Raw genomic sequence first — 18,271 nt, forward strand, 5'->3', positions numbered from 1 at the left:
AGTCACTTAGAAATAAAGTCACTTTTCAGGACAATCTGAAAAGAACGCAAATACACACACACCTATGAACTACTTAACTACTCCTTAACTATCTCAACTTTTCATTTACTTGACTTATTAAAGATTGTAAGTACTGAAGTCATAGTCCAACAATTTTTGCCATGTGTATTTTCTTTAATTAAAGGATTACTTTATTAATTTTAAGTACATAAAATGTACTAATTTTAAACGTACAATTTTTAAAAACATATATACATCAGTAAAACTATCATTCACATGAAGGTATTGAACATGTATTTTACATATGAATGCCATGTTATTTGCCACATAAAGCCTCTTAAATGTTACCACCTGTGCTATATGTTTTATAAATATGTTATAGCTTGAGTTCTAATAAAAATATTGCTCCCTACTTCCATTTCTATGACTTATCGTTTCCATTATCTTTAAACTCTTTTATCCTTTGCTTTATACAAATGTGAGTATCCAGGGTTATAGATTGATTTTTGACCCAATTTTAATCTCTTTAATTAGGACTATTTAACCAGTTTACGAGTGTGATGACTCATCAGTACCTGTGTCAATCTATCTTATGCCGATTTTAATGCTTCCTTGTTGTTTTTCACCACTTCCTCTACAACCCAAACAATTGGAATATGTGCTCTATTTTTATTTGTAACACATCTCATTGTCAAATTTACTTACAATGATCTACTACTACATGAAGCAGTAGGTATTGATTTTCTGTAGGCAAGATGCACATAAAACAAGGTTTTAATTCACGATCTCTCCAATGAGTAATTAAAACATTTTCTTTTTACACTACCAGTATTAGCATTACAGACAAATTTGCTACTTTTCCCCCTTCTATAATTAAAACTAGGGAAAACAAAACTGTACTGACTGGTTTTCCCATTTTGCCAGATTAACATTTGGTATGCCTTTATTCTACAGGTTCTGTGCACAGTGACAAAGTCCTTTTATTTTACTTATGTTTGGCTTAAGAACATGAATATCTTTATCTACATTGCATGCTAAAAATAAAACAGTATTTATTTGCTCTACATATTGAACGTTTAGCATGCCTTTTCACAGTTTATAAACTGAAATTTTAGACCCAACTTACAAATTTTAGCATTTAGTTTTATAACTCTACCTAACAATGTAACCTTAATGCTGTTTAACTAATGCTTACCACTAATTTTTTCATACAATTGCCTCCTTACTTTTAAGTTATTTTAATTCATGTTCTTTGTTGGCTGCAGTACATTATTCAGCAAATTTTTCAAGGATGGTACTTGAAAGATATACTTTCTCAACCCCTGCGTATCTGTGAATGTCTTCCAGTTGCCTTGGTACAGAAATAATTTGGCAGGCTATATAATTGGTTTAACATTATTTTCCCTTAAAACTGTAGATATTGTTCCACTGTTTTCTGGCATTTACAGTTGCAAGAGAAAAATGTGAGGTCAGCCTAACTTTGCCCCTTTATAAGTAACTTGCCTTCTCTGTCTGGGATACTTGTAGAATTTTTTATTTATCCTTCCAATTAAAAAATATTACCAGGATATGTCTGGGTGTTGCTTTCTTTTCATTAAATTTTAATAGTACCCTGTGAACTTTTTCAATTTGCAGATCTAGCTCCTTCTTCAACTCCGGACATTTTTCTTCAGTTAGTTCCTTATAGTTTCAGCTTCATTTGCTTTGTCCTCTGTTTCAGGTATTCCTATTCTGCGTAGATTTTATCTCCTGGGCAGGTGCTCTAGGTCTCTCTTCTTCTCTTTAATTGATTTCTTTTCTTTTTTTTTCTGCATGAAAATTTCTCTTGTTTTGCGTTAACGTCAGTAATTCCATTTAGTGCCCTATGAGGTTTGCACATTTCTGTTATCTCTGTCAGCTTCCTGATACTTTTCAATCTCTCTGGCAATAGCCTCTTTATCATTGAGCATAGGTCTTTAGGCTCCTGTGTGATATGATACTCAATCCTTACTACCTCATCTATTTCCACCGCTATATTCAAGAGGCGGCATTTTCTCAATTACTTAGTTGTCTTTCTTCCGAACTGCGGTATTACGACCTTGAAAATAATAAACAGAACTTAATTCCCTACTGTTTGATTGGATCAGCACAAAGATTCTCACTGATAATTATTCACGGTTTTATTGAAATGTTTTATGTTTTCCTTCTTACCTTTTGAATAGTACTCCTAGCAATGGGACCAAAAGTGGTCCCATTAAAGTAGATGTTCCGAAGTACCGAACAAAACAAAACAAACGTCCACAACAGTTCCCGCTACGTCATCTCTGCCCGCCTCACGTCAGGGCCAATAGACTGGTGTAGCTTTATTGCTGAAGGGGCTGTAGCGCGGATCAATTGCAAGGCTGCAAACTTCAGCCGGCTAAGCCAAACCCCAGCACGCCATCGTGCTCCACCCCCCGCCGCGCCGCGCCCCGCCGCGCCGCGCCGCGCCCCGCCCCGCCGCGCCGCGCCCCGCCCCGCCGCGCCCCGCCGCGCCCCGCCGCGCCCCGCCGCGCCCCGCCGCGCCCCGCCGCGCCCCGCCGCGCCCCGCCGCGCCCCGCCGCGCCGCGCCGCGCCGCGCCGCATTAGCGCGGGTCACGGGAGTGCGCACGCGCAGCATCCGGTTCTTCTTCCTCCTCTCTCCGATGACTCAGCTTAGATCCGGTACCGCCTTGAAGGCGGGGCTGGATCCTAGCTGCGGCCAATGGCGCACGGGGTGAGTGTTGAAGGGTGGAAGGTGCTCCTAGCCGGTTGTGCTGGTTCCTTTCAGCAACTGTGCTGGGTTACTTGGTCGTCATGGAGGCCGTCTTGACTGAGGAGCTTGATGAGGAGGAGCAGCTGGTGAGAAGGCATCGCAAAGAGAAGAAGGAGTTGCAAGGTGACGGGGGAATGGGAACCTAGAAGTCGCCAGGACCCAGGGAAGGGTGCGTGGCGGGTCGCTTCTGGGAAATCTTGAGGGGTTTCTGATCTGGATCCTCCTAGGCTTCTCCAAAGTAGCCAGTGGTCTCTTCCCTCCCGCCTTTCCGAGGTCCCTTAATCCCCCAAACCTTCAGAAGCTTCCTCTTCTCCGGTCCGCCGCGTTCCCCCTACCCCGCGCCACCGCCCGGGTGTGGGTTTCTGAAAACACCGGGAAGCCACCGTCTTGGACCCAGACCCCCTTTCCTGTCTCCCCTTCCTGTTCCTGCCCGACTTGCCGACACTTGCCCTACTCGGTGCGTTTTGAAATATCTCACCTAAATTTTGAGGACTCGGAAGGGGTACTTGAAAGATGTAAAAATTTACGTTATTTTTTTAAGTTTTTCCTCCTCCCACACCAAACAAACTCACGGTTATGTTAATAAAATTTTTCTTTTTTTTTTTTTTGAGGGGGTGTCTTAGCTTCATCTGGACCCTTCTCTGTAACTATCTGTTGTGTAATTACTCTTCTTGCTTTCATAATTACTTTTTCTATACCCTTCTCCGTTTACCATCCCCTTATTGTTACTATTTCATATTTCTTCTTAATCCCTGGGTTTATGACTTAATGGTTTTGGTGGCTTTTCAGCCAAAATTCAGGGTATGAAGAATGCTGTCCCCAAGAATGACAAAAAGAGGAGGAAGCAACTTACTGAAGATGTTGCTAAGTTAGAAGCAGAAATGGAACAGAAACATAAAGAGGAGCTGGAGCAATTGAAGCTGACTTCTAAGGAGAGTAAAGTAGGTGAAATAATGTTTCTCTTTGTCTACCTTTGAAAGCAACTGCCACTTCTACTACACTATTATATAAAATCATAAAATCGGAGGGAAAGAAGTCACTTAGTCACGCTCATGCCATCACCTTTCATTGATATTTTTCCGACCAGGTTTATATGGTAGTGTGTTTTTTAAGGAAGGCCAGCAAAGAAAAGTCCCCTATCTTAACTATTGCCCCAAAGATGAACAGATTGATAAAATGGACTAAAGGAAGCTTTACCAAATGAAAGTTGGAAGACCAGTCTCCTAGTCTCAGAATTGCCATTAAATAGGATTGTAACCTGGGCACATTTACTTAATCTTGAGCATAAGTTCTTCACATATCATATGATACAAATACTACTGCTGTTTAAGCACAAGATTTTTTTTAAGAAATGGGATAACAAATGTGAAATCATTTTTTAAGTTAAAAGTGCTTTATGAACAAGTTGTAATAAATGGAAATTTACTGATGTTTCTTGGGTAGATTGTAGCATGTTAACTGTCATCATTTTAGCTAATATTTATTTCATCATTGTAGCCATACACAATGTGTTGTATGCCACACACTTCGTTTAACATATTACATTAATTTTCTCATAATTCTCGTAATAACACACTATGAAGTATTACCTCTGAAGTAAGTGTAGATAATCCCATTTTTCAAATGGGAAACAGACTCAGAGAGATTTAAAACTTTGTTCTAAATTTATAACAGCCATTGAGTACCAAAGCCTGAATTCAAAATGAGAGCTGTCTTACTCCAGAATGTGAATACTGAATTCTGTTATAATTTTATCTAGAGTGGTAGCTTATTGCATGGGTTTTAGATACCAAAGATCATAGACTACATAACCTCATTCTCATTATTGATAGTTAGAAAGTTCTTATGTCTATGCAAAATTTTATCTACCATAAATAAATTTTATTTTATTTGGTTCATTTTTGGTCTGCTGTTGACAGGGAAAACAGCTTGTTTGTACTGATTTACAGTTATTAAACATAGTTTTATTTTCTTTAACTTTTTTTTCAAGAGCCTGGCTTTCCGTGCCTTTTATTTCCAAGTAACAAGGCATGATGCTCTAGGTGTTTGTGTTTTACAGTCATGGTATTCCTAATTGTCTCCCTATCTTTTCTATTAGTGAGATAGTTTTATTTCCTCTCTCAGGCCTTTCAATTTTGAGATTTCTTTCCTAGGTTTCCAAGGACAAAAATGTTTAATTGTTAAGCTACATATTGTCCAGCTGTTAAAATACAAACTCTCATTTTACTTGATCTTTTTTTTCTTAAACTGAAGCTTGTTTTCTTTCTGAATGTCACCTGAATTCTTTTGTCACTGCTTTCTCTTTTTTTTTTCCAGATGCCTTTTTGTATCTTGCCTGTTGTCAGTATGGCAGTTTGTAAAATTAGCACATTTCTCTGAAAAATATAAGAATCCCAATTTCACTAAAGTTGATAAACATTCTTTGAAGTCTTAATCTGATTTTGATATTTTGATCATTTGGTCCATAGCCTTAGGGACTGCTGACTCTGGTATTAGAGGCCTTGATATGTTTCATGTATGTGTCATACTAAAAACTAGCTTAACTTATACTTGTGGTAATAAAATACTAGCTACTAATCCTGATAGTTGTAAGTCTAGCATTTTGTTCTTTAGCAAACACATAACAGCCATTTGGTGATTAAGATTAGTTGTAATGGGCTTCCCTGGTGGCACAGTGGTTGAGAATCTGCCTGCCAATGCAGGGGACACGGGTTCGAGCCCTGGTCTGGAAAGATCCCACATGCCGCGGAGCAACTGGGCCCGTGAGCCACAATTACTGAGCCTGCACGTCTGGAGCCTGTGCTCCGCAACAAGAGAGGCTGCCATAGTGAGAGGCCCACGCACCGCGATGAAGAGTGGCCCCCGCTTGCCGCAACTGGAGAAAGCCCTCGCATAGAAACGAAGACCCAACACAGACATAGAAAAAATAAATAAATAAATTTTAAAAAAAAGTTATAAAAAAAAAAGATTAGTTGTAATATCTTAACAATAATTATAAATTAAATTTTCTACCTAAAAGTTTTTCAGTTTGTAGATGGGAAAGGATAGAAAAATCTCAACTGCCTACCAGGGTCAAGAAGCAGTGCTCATCAGGTTCTGGCTAATTAAGATAGAGAAAGGCCTTTGCCACCACATTTGAGGTTATGAAAGTAGTAATGACAGAACCTTACATATTCTATAAGTATAGCATTTAGAGAAGGGAAGGGTGGAATGCTGAATGAGTTGTGGCCCTTATAAGGAGTATTTAGATGAATGGTGTAGGCATTCTAAGAAAGAAGGAAACCATGCAGGAATGAGCATTGTCTTTGAAGAGCTGTAAGGAAAGTTCTTGGGAATCTGACAATTCTCCCTTAAATACAGAGAAAGTAGACAGAACCATGTCTCGTTTAGTATTGTATCTAGTGCTGTTATTCAAATTTGAATTGTGGGATGACACATATTTGTGACTTTCGATAATAATTTAATAATCTAATACTTTGAATAATAACTTAAAGGTATTTTTCATTAACTTGTTAATGTTTTTTGTTTCCCTCAGATAGATTCTGTTGCTGTCAATATTTCAAACTTGGTTCTTGAGAATCAGCCGTTTCGGATATCAAAAGCACAAAAGAGACGGGTATGAAAGTCACCTAGTATTTGTTAGCGCTGTGTGTGTAATACTATCTTAGGTGTTGTATTGGAAGTGAATAGAAAAAAAAAATGGAGTTCCTTGCCAGAGGACCTGAACTAACATTTATTAGGCTTTAGATTATATGAAATCTCATTTAGTCCTGACAGTAATCCTGTGAAGTAGGATTTCTTATCCCCAGTTTCTAGAGAAGAAAATAGCCCTGAGGCAGTATAAGATAACATGTCCAATTTGCAGTTCTCATAGGAGGGTGGGGCTAGGAAAGGGGGTGTGCAAAGGATACTTTTTACAAATATATTATTCCAGACTTAATAATTCAGAATTTGAAGAGTGTGAGCCCAGGTGATACTGATGTACAGCTCTGGTTAAAAACTTTGATATTAAGTGGTAAAATAAGAATTTGAATCTAGAAGTTAAGCAAGATATATAGGTGTACAAAATATCAGAATTATGTAGTTATATATGTATTGGTTAATTGTGATGAAAATTCAGAGAAGGAAAAACTCATTGTGCTAAGTGTTAAATAGTTGGTATTTAAGGAAATATAGTTATTTAGTTAGGATATTTAAAGTCAGTGAAACAGCATGCACAAAAACAAATATGGGAATGAAATTTTGCATCATCAAAGAGCTGTAAGGAAACTGATTTATTGGACGTAATAAGTTTATGATATCAAAATTATGGGCGTGAGATTAGATAGGTAAGGGCTTTTCACTTTGAAAAAGAACAAGGGGTTTAAATCCAATCTTTCTTTCCCAAATATTGTTTTATTAACACTTGATGTTTTCTAGGATTTAAATGTTTAAACTAGCTTTGCATCTTATAATTTAGTAGTACATAATTTAATAGAGCATGGAATTTGGTGTCAGTCAGATGGAGGTTTTAATCCCCTTGTGGTGGCTTTGGGTAAGATTCTTAACCTTTTTAAGCCTCAGTTTCACCTGTATAAAATGGGGGAAAATAATACCCACTTCATAGAGTTATTGTGAATATTAAATAATTTACTGTTTCCAAAGCCCTGAAACAGGGCCTGGAGAACTACTGGGTCAACAAATGATAGTATTGTTCACTGTGTTAAGTACTGCATAGTACACCTCTTAAGAAATTCAACCTAAGACAAGTTTTTTTGTTTGTTTGCTTGAAAGTTGCTTAAGTTGCAAATTGTCAAACATTTCTCATACTATTGTAAAATTTTGTTTTTGAGTAATTATTATAATTGTGAATTTCATAGACTGATGAAATTTAGGTTTCATGTTATTTTGGAGGTTATTTAGTTCACCAACTCTCTACTTATGATACGTATTCTGTTATAGCCTTATTATTGTCATCTGTTTTCTATAGATGAAAAGTGAAGGGCAGAAGTTTTGCTTGGCAGAAACATAACAAAATATTTGTTGGAGTTGCCTCTACTTAGTAATTGCTATATCTTACAGTAGCAACTATTTAATTCTGGAAAACATGACACAACTCTTTCCTGTCTTTATCAACACTTGTTCACCCTACCTGGTCCCTTAGGCAACAAAACAAACTAATTCCCTTACCTTTCTCAAACATTTTGTTACTTTTCTCCTAAAATATTGCATAGCTGAAATGCATACCTTTTCCAGCTATACCCTCAAAAAATGTAGTATCTTTTATAGTCAGCTGCTTGGCAACACATCTCTGCTGAGTCAACACTTGGCAGAGAAAACACCCTATAAATAATGCCCAAAGTTTCTTATTGCTTTGTTATATTAATAGGATTTTGGGACAGAAAACACTGAAAGTTTATAGTATTTAAGAAAATGGAACCTGAAGACAGGGTAGATAATTGGGTATTAGACTTATGCCGAACCACTTTTTTTTTTCCCCAGAGGCACCAAGGAATAAAAAGTCAGTTAACTAATGATGTCATCTTTGGGAGAGATACAACTGTCTGGTAGAAAAACATGACAAAACTTTATGAAGATTTATTATTGGAATATTGTAGAGCAAATACCATATTTTCAATCTAGAAAAGCATAGGGAGTATTTTATTTACTTCAAAGAACTTCAGTGAAAACTTACTGGTATGGTGGAAAGAGCCCAAAGTAGAACTTAGAAGAACTGGGTTCCAAAAATAGGAAATTTGAGAGCTGGAATGAGATCTAGTTCAATTTCTTTATTTTATAAATGAGAAAGCTGAGGCCCAGGTTGTCTCAGTGGCATGCTGAAAGTTTAATACAACCCCTGCACTAGTACCCAGCTCTTAAGATTTCTCTTCAGAGTTGTTTTTGCTCTATGACTATACTATTACTACATGACTCTAGTTTTACTGACAGTGTATTTATGATTTATGTGCTATTTTCATCGTACATACATTTTCATTAGAATTTATTGGTGCCATTCTACCTCCAGGACTAGGGTTGTAGAAAGGAAAGTGCCTCATGCCACTGGAAAACTCTGCATGGTTGGGAAAACAATCCAGTGTGTTTCCTACCTAGTGCCCTGAAAAGGAAATACAATTGCTTTGTAATATTGAAGCAGAGCATGAGGGAAAAAATGAAATGATTGGATTAGTATTTTAGAGGCTTAAATTAAGGTTTTACAGAGAGTATAAAGTTCCAGTCTTCCAGTAACTAGTACATGACGTCATTAACTCCAGCTCCCATCTACTCCAACTTTTATTCTGATTCAGGTGCCTGGATAGAAGGAGCTCTCTGTGTTGTCCTTGGTCCCTGCTCTGCTTCTAACCAGCTGTATGGCCTTTGGAAATCTTTCTGCGTGCTGTTTCCTCAGAAGAGGAAAATGAGGGGTTTTGGATTAGATGATATTCAAGGTGCTTATCCTTCCTCTCCCCTCTGAAAATGTTTTTTATAGTCTTTTAAAAAGTAATAGTGCCATCTTGTGTTTTAAGATTTTATGCCACTGTGATCCGCAGTTGTAGGTATGCAGTGAAATAAATTGTTTCATGGTATTTCTGGCATGGTTGGAGCTGGGAAGAAAAAGCAAATAGATTTATGTTTTATTAAGAAGATAATACTGCTTTTGATTCAGGTAACTTAGACATCACTTTAGGTTTATCTGGCGTGGCACATAACAGGCATGTAGTAGAAGCAGGTGGCATTAAGTGAAATTGAAATTTGCCTTTCCATTCACATCTTCTGTCCTAAGGAAAGGTTAGAGCTGGGGACATAAAAATCTTTACCTTTTCCTTCTTTTTCTTGGTTTATCTAAATCCTTCACTGTAGTTTGCTACCAATATCAAGATTTATATTGATAGAATGTAGTTTAACTATTTTTATTCTCTTAAATTGAAAAGCACTTGCTCCCAGTATACAAGTAAAACATACCATAGAGAGTTAGAAAGATGTTCACACACACACATGCAGGCACACACACAAAGCAAAATAAAACTTATTTTGTAATCCTGCCATCCAGAGAAAAGCACTGTAAATATTTTGTGTATCTCCTTCTAGTGTTGTTGTTTTTTAAACTATGTATGCATAGACTTAATATATATTAACTATATACCATCTTTTTTGCCTCCCAACCTCATCTCTTGACACTTTTCTCTGGTACTCTACTCTAGCTATATGAACTGTGTTCAGCTATGAAACATATAGTGCTTTCTGTCTTTTGATCCTTGCTATTCCAAGTGTGAGTTTTTTCTCTTTTTTCCCAACCTTCCCATTCTATTTCTTATCCACGCTTCATGTCACAAATCTCTCATTACCCTCTCCCCATCCCATTATAACATTTGAATAAGGAAAGCAAGTTGCAGAGTGTAATGTATGATGGGACTTTTGTTAAAATACTGTTTTCTGTACATTTTCTATGAGTACATCTGTATTTATTAAAATACATAGAAAAAAATCTAGAAGGATACACATCAGAACTCTAGAGCAGGCACTGGGATTGGCAGGGGAACTTTAGATTATCTGTAATATTTTAACTTTTTTATAGAGAAGAATGCTTTTATCTGTTACTTTAGTTAAATGTGTGTGTGTTTGTATGTACACATTTTTTTTTTTAAAGCTGGATAAATAGAGCTCCTATACCCTTCTAAAGACCTTAGCCAGTTAATGCCTCGCTGGTGAGCTGGTGATTTAGCACATTAAGACCTCACTGGTGGAGTGATAAGTTAAAAAGTTTGGATTAGCTTGGACTTAAGTATGACAATGATGTTGCTTTAAGCCCTAGGACAACTCAGTCCTAAGATAGTACTTTGAAATCGGTAAGTAAAGTTTTTAGATACTTGGCATGTAGTTATTAAATAGACTTCAAAGAAAAATTTGAGGGCTTTCTTTTGTCCTAGTACAGAGCTAGGTGCTGTACACACAGATGAGAAATAATATTTGCCTTTAAAGGAGTTCACGATATAGAAAATTCTACAAGTGATAAGATCATCAATATGATAGTGCTTGTGGGAGAAGGGAGAAAAATGTTTTTGAGAATCTTATATTTCATCCCCATAATAAATGTAAATTAGTCCTAATTATTAGGAATTAACTTTCCTACACTGTCCTCTTCATAGGACAAAAAAGCTGCACTGGAAAAGGAGCGGGAAGAAAGGATAGCTGAAGCTGAAATTGAAAACTTAACTGGAGCTAGACATGTAGAAAGTGAAAAACTTGCTCAAATATTGGCAGCTAGACAGTTGGAAATTAAACAGATTCCATCTGATGGCCACTGTATGTATAGAGCCATTGAAGATCAACTGAAAGAACAGGACTGCAGTCTGACTGTGGCTGCCTTAAGATGTCAGACTGCTGACTATATGCAAAGCCACGTGGAAGACTTTCTGCCATTTTTAACAAATCCTAATACAGGAGATATGTATACTTCAGGTAATTTATTTTTCTTTACTATGTCTTGTCGTGGTTTTGGTGGTTGTTAAATAAAGTGCTTCCTGGAACTGATAATAAAAATAACCTGAATGGTCCTTATGGGGGAAAATATCTCAACATTTAGGCAAAATTATTTTCTATAACTTTAATAGATACTAGCACATTTTGGTTTATTAAGATCTTTTAAGTACTTAACTATTTTGCAGTTAAAATATATTAATCTTTTATATAAGATAGGAATAGGATTCATCATTACTATTTTTAAAAGTGTGTTAATAAGTTCTATTTCACAAAGTTAAGCTTTGACTAGTCTCTGGAAGTATAGGGCCTGAAGACCACCAGTATAGAATGATTAGGAAAACTAATTCCTCCTTTTATCCTGTAGTTTGGGAGATTTAATTTTATTCTCAATAAGCCATAATATTCAGGCAAAATTTGACTTTGCAAAACCAAAAACAAGTGAGTTAATAACCTGCCTTATTATTCTCTATAATACCTTTGATAGTTGGGAAGGTAAAAAAATGTACAACTAGCAAATAAAGGAGAGAGCAAGTAAAAATCTGAAAAAGTTTCTTAAAGAGAAAGGGAAGTAAGGGAGAAAGTTAGTCCTTGAGATAAGACAGCAGGTGTGTCAGTATCCACTGGGAGCAAGTCATATGGCCAGGATGTATTGAAGAGGGAGGGGATGGTTAAGGTTGACTTGTTTAATGGAGTCCCCAACTGCTAGTTGTAGGGAAGTGGAGAGGAGGTGGCAACTCAGCATGGTGAATCAGAGAAAAAGACAAAAGACTTAATTACCTTCATTCCTTTAGACAATATTTATTGAAGGCCACAGTGTGCTAAGAACTACTCTAGGCACTGTTCTGAGCACTGGATATGAGACAGTGAATGAGACAGATACACGGGACATATTTTCTTCTAGATGCCCATAATTCTTTCCCCTTCCTCTAAACAGGAAGTTAGAGGTGTTAGTTTCCCATTTTAACTTTCTGTATAAAAGTGTGTATGCTCAAGATATGCCATTAAACTCTGAAATTAGGTCTTTTATGTCCTCTCAGGACTGATCTAGGAAGACCTTTCTTTGGCTAGAACTGATACTGATACAAATAAATTAAACGTTTCTAAAATATGTGAAGGCACTATTTGATGCTATCACTGGGAAAGGAGTTTCAACTCATTTTACTTTTACTCTGATTCTCTTCTCACATTTCTTACAGGATCTTATAGTGAACCTGATATTATAAAGGATGCATTTTTTAGTCTTTCAGCATATACTTTCAGATGCAGATTTGGACTTTAAAATGTGAATATGGTGGCAATTTTGGGGTCATTGCTTGGGTCAAGAGAGAGGTAGGCTTGTAATGTAGTTGAGGTCCCTGGGCCTTAGGCTGAGGGAGAGAAGCAGAGATGAATTGCTTTGCTCTTCGATGGAAAGTTTGAGTGAATTAAGTTTGGATTGGGAAGTGGATTAAATTCTGGAGAATATAGGTAGAGAAGGAGGAAGTTCATAACTTGGGCAGTTTCATCAGAAATTGTGGGAGGTATAAAAGGGATCTAACATGAGTTCTAAAAATTATTAAGTGCTATATTCTGATCTATTTTCTACAGAAGAGTTTAGAAAGTACTGTGATGATATCATAAACACTGCTGCATGGGGAGGTCAGCTTGAGGTAAGTTTGTTATTATTCATAGTGGCATTGTTAAATTATTTTAAAAAATCCCTTCTGTAGTTTTCAGACATATTTTTCAGATGATCCAAATTTCCCTTTCAAGATTCCTTTTCTTTATATATTTACTGTTTCTCTACTGATGAAGCATTGAAAAAGGGAGTTAATATTCTTAGGCCTTTAATTTAAGTATGTACCTTTGGGAACTGAAGCACTATTTCATTTTAAATAGCCCAGTGTTTGATCAGTGTGTTGGTGAGGCTAGTGTTGCATCTGCGTATTTCCATTTGTGATATTGCTACTGGCCATATATTTGAATTTTTGGACCTATGAAAGTGAAGAGTTTACTCAAGTACAGTAAAATTTACCCAAGTGGCTCAACTGATGAAAATCACTATTGGAAAAATAACATCTCTTACATCAGAAATAGAAAACAATATTTTAATGTGAGAATACACGTCAAATCCTCCCACAATACATCAATTACAATTGTGTCTTGAGTTCCTAGTTGATACTGACTGACTTGAAAGCAGTATTTGATGCATTAAAATTCACTTGTAAGAAAACAGTATATTTAGTCACTTGTAGGGAGTTAATCATGATTTTTTTTAAGCTCTAATTATTTATCTTACTGTTAACTTTGTTTCATTAAAGCAAAATAAAACACCTAAGTGGTCTAAGTGGTGATGAGATAGCCTGGGGTATTAGAAGTCAGGGAGTAAGAGGGAAAGACTTGGGGCTAGGTCGTGGTTTTTCCTTGTACTTCTCAGTTTTGTGACTTTGGGGGAGTCAGCCAGCCTCCTGAGCTCCATTTTCCTTATTGAATGGGGATAATAAAACCCCTATGTGTACATGGTAGGCCATTTGTGGATATTAAATAAGGCAAAGAGTATATGCATAGAAGTTTGTAAGCTGAAGTGCCAGATAGATGAATCTAGCAATATAATTAATATTATTGTGTAATTATGATTAGTCATCTTAAATAGTTTGTGGCTCTATTTCACTTCAAGAACTATGTTGTTTGGAGATATGACATAATTGCTTCTTCGAAGTCTTTTTCTTAGCAGTGCTATATTTGTACCTCTTCTGAGCCACCAGAGGGAACTGTGTCCACTTGTTTTGTATGCCTCTCCTGGGTCTCTGAAACTTGGGAAGGTTAGCTTTGTGACTGCATTAGGAGTAATTAAAGATGCTTGAACTTTTTAATAAGAATCTCAAATTAATTTGAGTTCTAGAGACCTAAGTGACTCTTTTTAAATTGAGAAAAACCTTTTAAAACATCTTTTGAAGGACATTTTCTCATAAATTGTTTGTGAATTCATTTGAAATAAGAGTTGCTGTTTTCACAATGGGGTAAATTTAAATTATTAAAGAGAAATTCTTTGTATGATTTCTGAAGACTTAGATGGGATGTTAAGATTTCCAGAGCTTGTTTTGCACCCTCCATTCCATGCTAGCTTTTAAAAAATGTTATTTTAGGTATAAGAAAAAAGTGCCTCAAAGGAATATTTTACGAGATGGAACATGGGATTAAATTTGCTACTGTGTGGCACAGAACCTTTTCCATATTCTTGAATTAATTTCTTACCTTTGTTTAAAATTTCCTAAAAGGTCCATGTTCTGTTATAATGGGGCAAATAAACAGATCAGGGCATTATGACTGAAAACTGTTAAATGATTAATTTGTTTATGAACTTGAGCTCTAGAGTCAGACTTCTCAGTTCAGTTGCAAGTCATTTTGTTTCCTTGTGCTTGACTTCTCTTAACCTTTCTCTACCTGTAATTACAGTCTTTAAAATATATAACAGTAGTACCTATCCTGTAAGGTTATTGTGAGGATTGAATGAATTAATACACATAAAGCACTTAGAGTGCTTGGCTAAAGTAAGTCTAAAAAAATGTTACTACCAGTATTCATTATTAACTATTATTCATCCAACTTTAAGCTCTAATTTTATATCATGTGGCATGAACTTAAAATTGTATGTTAATCAGTTGGAAATTCCATGAAAGGATAGTACAGTTCATAACCTAACTCATTCTACTCATGCCTTGAAAATTATAGAGCAGTTCTCAACATTAGTACAATAGAGTCATCTGAAAAGCTTTTAAAAAAATAAACCTCCTATTCTTTCCTGCTTCCTCTGTCCTTCCCCCAGCCCCTCTCAATTGTAATTGATTTGATCTGGTGCCTGAGTAATGGTATTTTTAAAAATCCTTTATTATGGAAATTTTCAAGGCATATTCAAAAGTAGAGAGACTAGTATAATGAACTCAATTTACTCATCCCCTTGCTTCATTAACTATGGCATAGATATTTCCAAAAAGCTGTTGCACATCCAGGACTTGAAACTTATGCATTTGATTTAGTAAATATTATATTTATTTGATTTTTAACAAATATGTATTAAGTGCCCACTATGTGCCGGGCTCTTGGTGTACATTAAGGAACAAGAGTAGATCCCTGCTCTGACTGGTTGCCCTATTCATGCATAAATTCAGTAGTTTATGATTTGAATAAGATTTACCTCTTTATTTCCCTTACTAATATATACATATTTGTTTGTTTGTCTGTTTTTTGGTTTTACATTTTCTCTTTTATAGCTAAGAGCTCTGTCTCACATTTTACGAACACCAATAGAGATAATACAGGCAGATTCTCCTCCTCTTGTAGTTGGTGAAGAATATCCAAAAAACCCATTAATACTTGTGTAAGTACCTAGAAATTCCTACTGTTAATATTTTTCATGATTAAGACAAAAAGGATTATGAAAAAATTTTAGGTTATATATGTTGATTAATCAAAACAAATCCATCTTCAGCAGCATTAATTCTGCTTATTTTATGTAAAAGGCAATTACAGAATTAGAAAGCATTGTCAAAATATGTGATTTAGATAATTGTTTAAACCTCTAGTGATTTAATCTTGTATATGAGTTAAGAATAAAGTCATTTCTAAAGGTTACAAAATTTTAGGATTAGTTCTCATGTTGTTCTGGTTTGACATTAATAATGCTAAAAGTTTCAACAGGTGTAAAAGCTGAAATACATTCATGTTGCCTGATTGTTTATTCCTTAGAGATTTTTTTCTTCATATTGTAAAAACATGTTACGTAATTGAGAGTTCTCTGAAACACAGCATGGAGAGTTTGCCGTTGGCTTTAGTGTTCATTAGCTAAGCCTACTAAGGTAGTCATTAATGGCTTGGGTTTAGGTAATAACTTAAGCTTGTTGAGCACTCAGCATCTCAGTTTTTCCCTTTTCACTCCAGTGATTGTGTTTTACCTGACAAACTCAGCAGACAGAGTTATTGAACCAGATCTTACTGACTGCTGATGCTTTTCAAATGGTGTTGAACTTTTAAGTAATGAAGTCTATTGAATGATACCCTGTGAAGTGATTAATTCAAAGTACTTGGTTTTATATACATAATAAACATTTATATACAGTGAATTGAATTACTTTTATCTAAATTACTTATTTCTCCTTTTTTTATTTCAGTTATATGAGACATGCATATGGCTTAGGAGAACACTACAATTCTGTTAAACGGTTGGTGAACACAGCTAGTGAAAATTGCAGCTAGTCTATAAAATGTTGCTGTTATGTTTTAGTACAGTGTGCTGACCTGAGTATTAATACCAAGTGTTGGATTGTTCTAAATGTTTCCGAAATAAAACAACTACTTAAATCAGTTTTATGGCAAAGCTACTAACAGGTTTTTTAAAAATGTGTCAAAGATAAACTTTCACCAATGTCCCCTTAGTGGTGTTTTAAAAACACTTGTAAGTCCCTTGTGGAGAACATCATTTATAGACCAAGATGGTACCCTGTTTGCTGATATTTTTATTAAATATAGGATCCTGAACATTCTGTTCTGTGTTGAAATAATTAAAATTTTTTTTTTCTCCCTATTACTGAAAGCTTTCAGTAACCGTGTCAGTGTAATATTTCTTGAAGAAGTGAAATGACTCAGTCTCTTTGACATTGCAATAATGTGGTGATGGTGATAGCAAATTTAATGAATGCTTATAAATGAACGTGATTGCAGTAACTTTGGTGTTGATGGGATTAATGCTGTGATACTTTTTATATAACCCTATCAAAGTGCAGCTAAGAAGCTTGCTTTAATAAAGAATTTAAAAATATTTATTCCGATGGGAATCATTTGTTATGTTTTAAGAAATGAGACAAATTCATAGGTAAATATGTTTCCAATCAGATTTAAACCTCTAAAGAAGTACAGATGTCTTTTATTTGTATATAACTTAAAAAGACTCAGCAGATTATTGCCTTTCTAATTCATTTGTTATTCCTTTCTGTTTCTTAACTTCAGAATGGTTGTACCATCATTTCTTGATTATCTTCTTAACTATAAATTTTTATATTCTTTGTTGTGTTTTCTCCATCACTACTCAGCTACTTTGCTTTCCTTGCAGTCTTTTCCACTAAGAAATAGTTTTTAGTCTCTCTTATTCTTTAACTTGTGCAAATTGAAGGGGTAGCAATATAAAAGGGTCCAAGGCCAAATTTACTTCAAATTCTTCCTCTTTTACAAATTGTCTTACAAGATCTCTCCCTTTGCTTCATTCTCTAGGAATAGAGAATGCCTTTGTTAACTTGTTATTTTGTTAGCCTTATTAATGTCACCTTTCCTCAAATATTTGAGAGTATTTGTCTCAAGTATTTGGACATTTTTTATGTGGCTGAAAGCCGCTGTTGAGCCAAGACTGTATAATAAAATCAGTACAATACTTTTCAGTTGAATGATTTGTCTAGCTCAGATTTTAGGTTACTTGTAACAATATTCTAAGAAGATAGTACCCATATGTACAAATGTGTCTGATAATTTGTTATGTAAGGGGGTATTATAAAAATGAGACCTTTCTGGTTTGATCTGTTTTTCTCAAGAAAATAACTAGTAAGATTTTGCATCAAGTTTATAAAATTTGAATTTTTTCTCCATGAATGCAACTAATTTTTATAAGTAAATATTGGGTTTTATAATATTAAAAACAGGGTATCAGAATCACATGCCCAGCAGGTGACTGTGTGGGAACCTGGCAGGAGCTGTTGTGGTCATCTAGAGCAAATAAGTACTACATGAAAGTATTCAACTGCCAAAGATTAAAACCATTCTGCCTGCCAAACAAAATATATTCTGAAGGCTGCTTGTTTTGTAATCCTTGATCTGAATTTTTTTGGGGGTCTGAAATTTATAAAAGAATAAAATTGTAAAATACTAAGCAGCTTGGCTTTATTTTGAAGTAATCTGTTACTTTAAAAGAGAAGCATTAAGAAGTAATAAAACAAGATACAAAGAAATCTAGTTATTATAAATTCCATCTATATTTAAAGTATTCTAAAATAACTTATTGGTAGCTATTTTTTTTCT

General features: G+C 35.4%; 1 protein-coding gene across 3 annotated transcripts; it reads left to right on the forward strand.

The window, feature by feature from the left end:
• The first annotated feature begins 2,695 nt into the window (after positions 1 to 2,695).
• Positions 2,696 to 16,570, forward strand: OTUD6B (OTU deubiquitinase 6B). Of its 3 annotated transcripts, none has more exons than XM_061171710.1 (7): positions 2,696 to 2,896; positions 3,563 to 3,714; positions 6,309 to 6,389; positions 10,897 to 11,209; positions 12,818 to 12,879; positions 15,481 to 15,587; positions 16,378 to 16,570. In XM_061171710.1, exons 1-7 carry the CDS (start codon positions 2,815 to 2,817, stop codon positions 16,460 to 16,462), a joined length of 882 nt encoding a protein of 293 aa, XP_061027693.1. In that variant the 5' UTR covers positions 2,696 to 2,814; the 3' UTR covers positions 16,463 to 16,570. The 3 variants fall into 3 exon arrangements, with proteins under 3 accessions (XP_061027693.1, XP_061027694.1, XP_061027695.1); XM_061171711.1 differs by having other exon boundaries at positions 2,867 to 2,942; XM_061171712.1 differs by lacking the exons at positions 2,696 to 2,896; positions 3,563 to 3,714; positions 6,309 to 6,389 and adding an exon at positions 9,069 to 9,198.
• Positions 16,571 to 18,271: the final 1,701 nt, after the last annotated feature.

The sequence above is a fragment of the Eubalaena glacialis genome, chromosome 17 (assembly GCF_028564815.1).
Source record: "Eubalaena glacialis isolate mEubGla1 chromosome 17, mEubGla1.1.hap2.+ XY, whole genome shotgun sequence".
Taxonomy (NCBI): Eukaryota; Metazoa; Chordata; class Mammalia; order Artiodactyla; family Balaenidae; genus Eubalaena; species Eubalaena glacialis.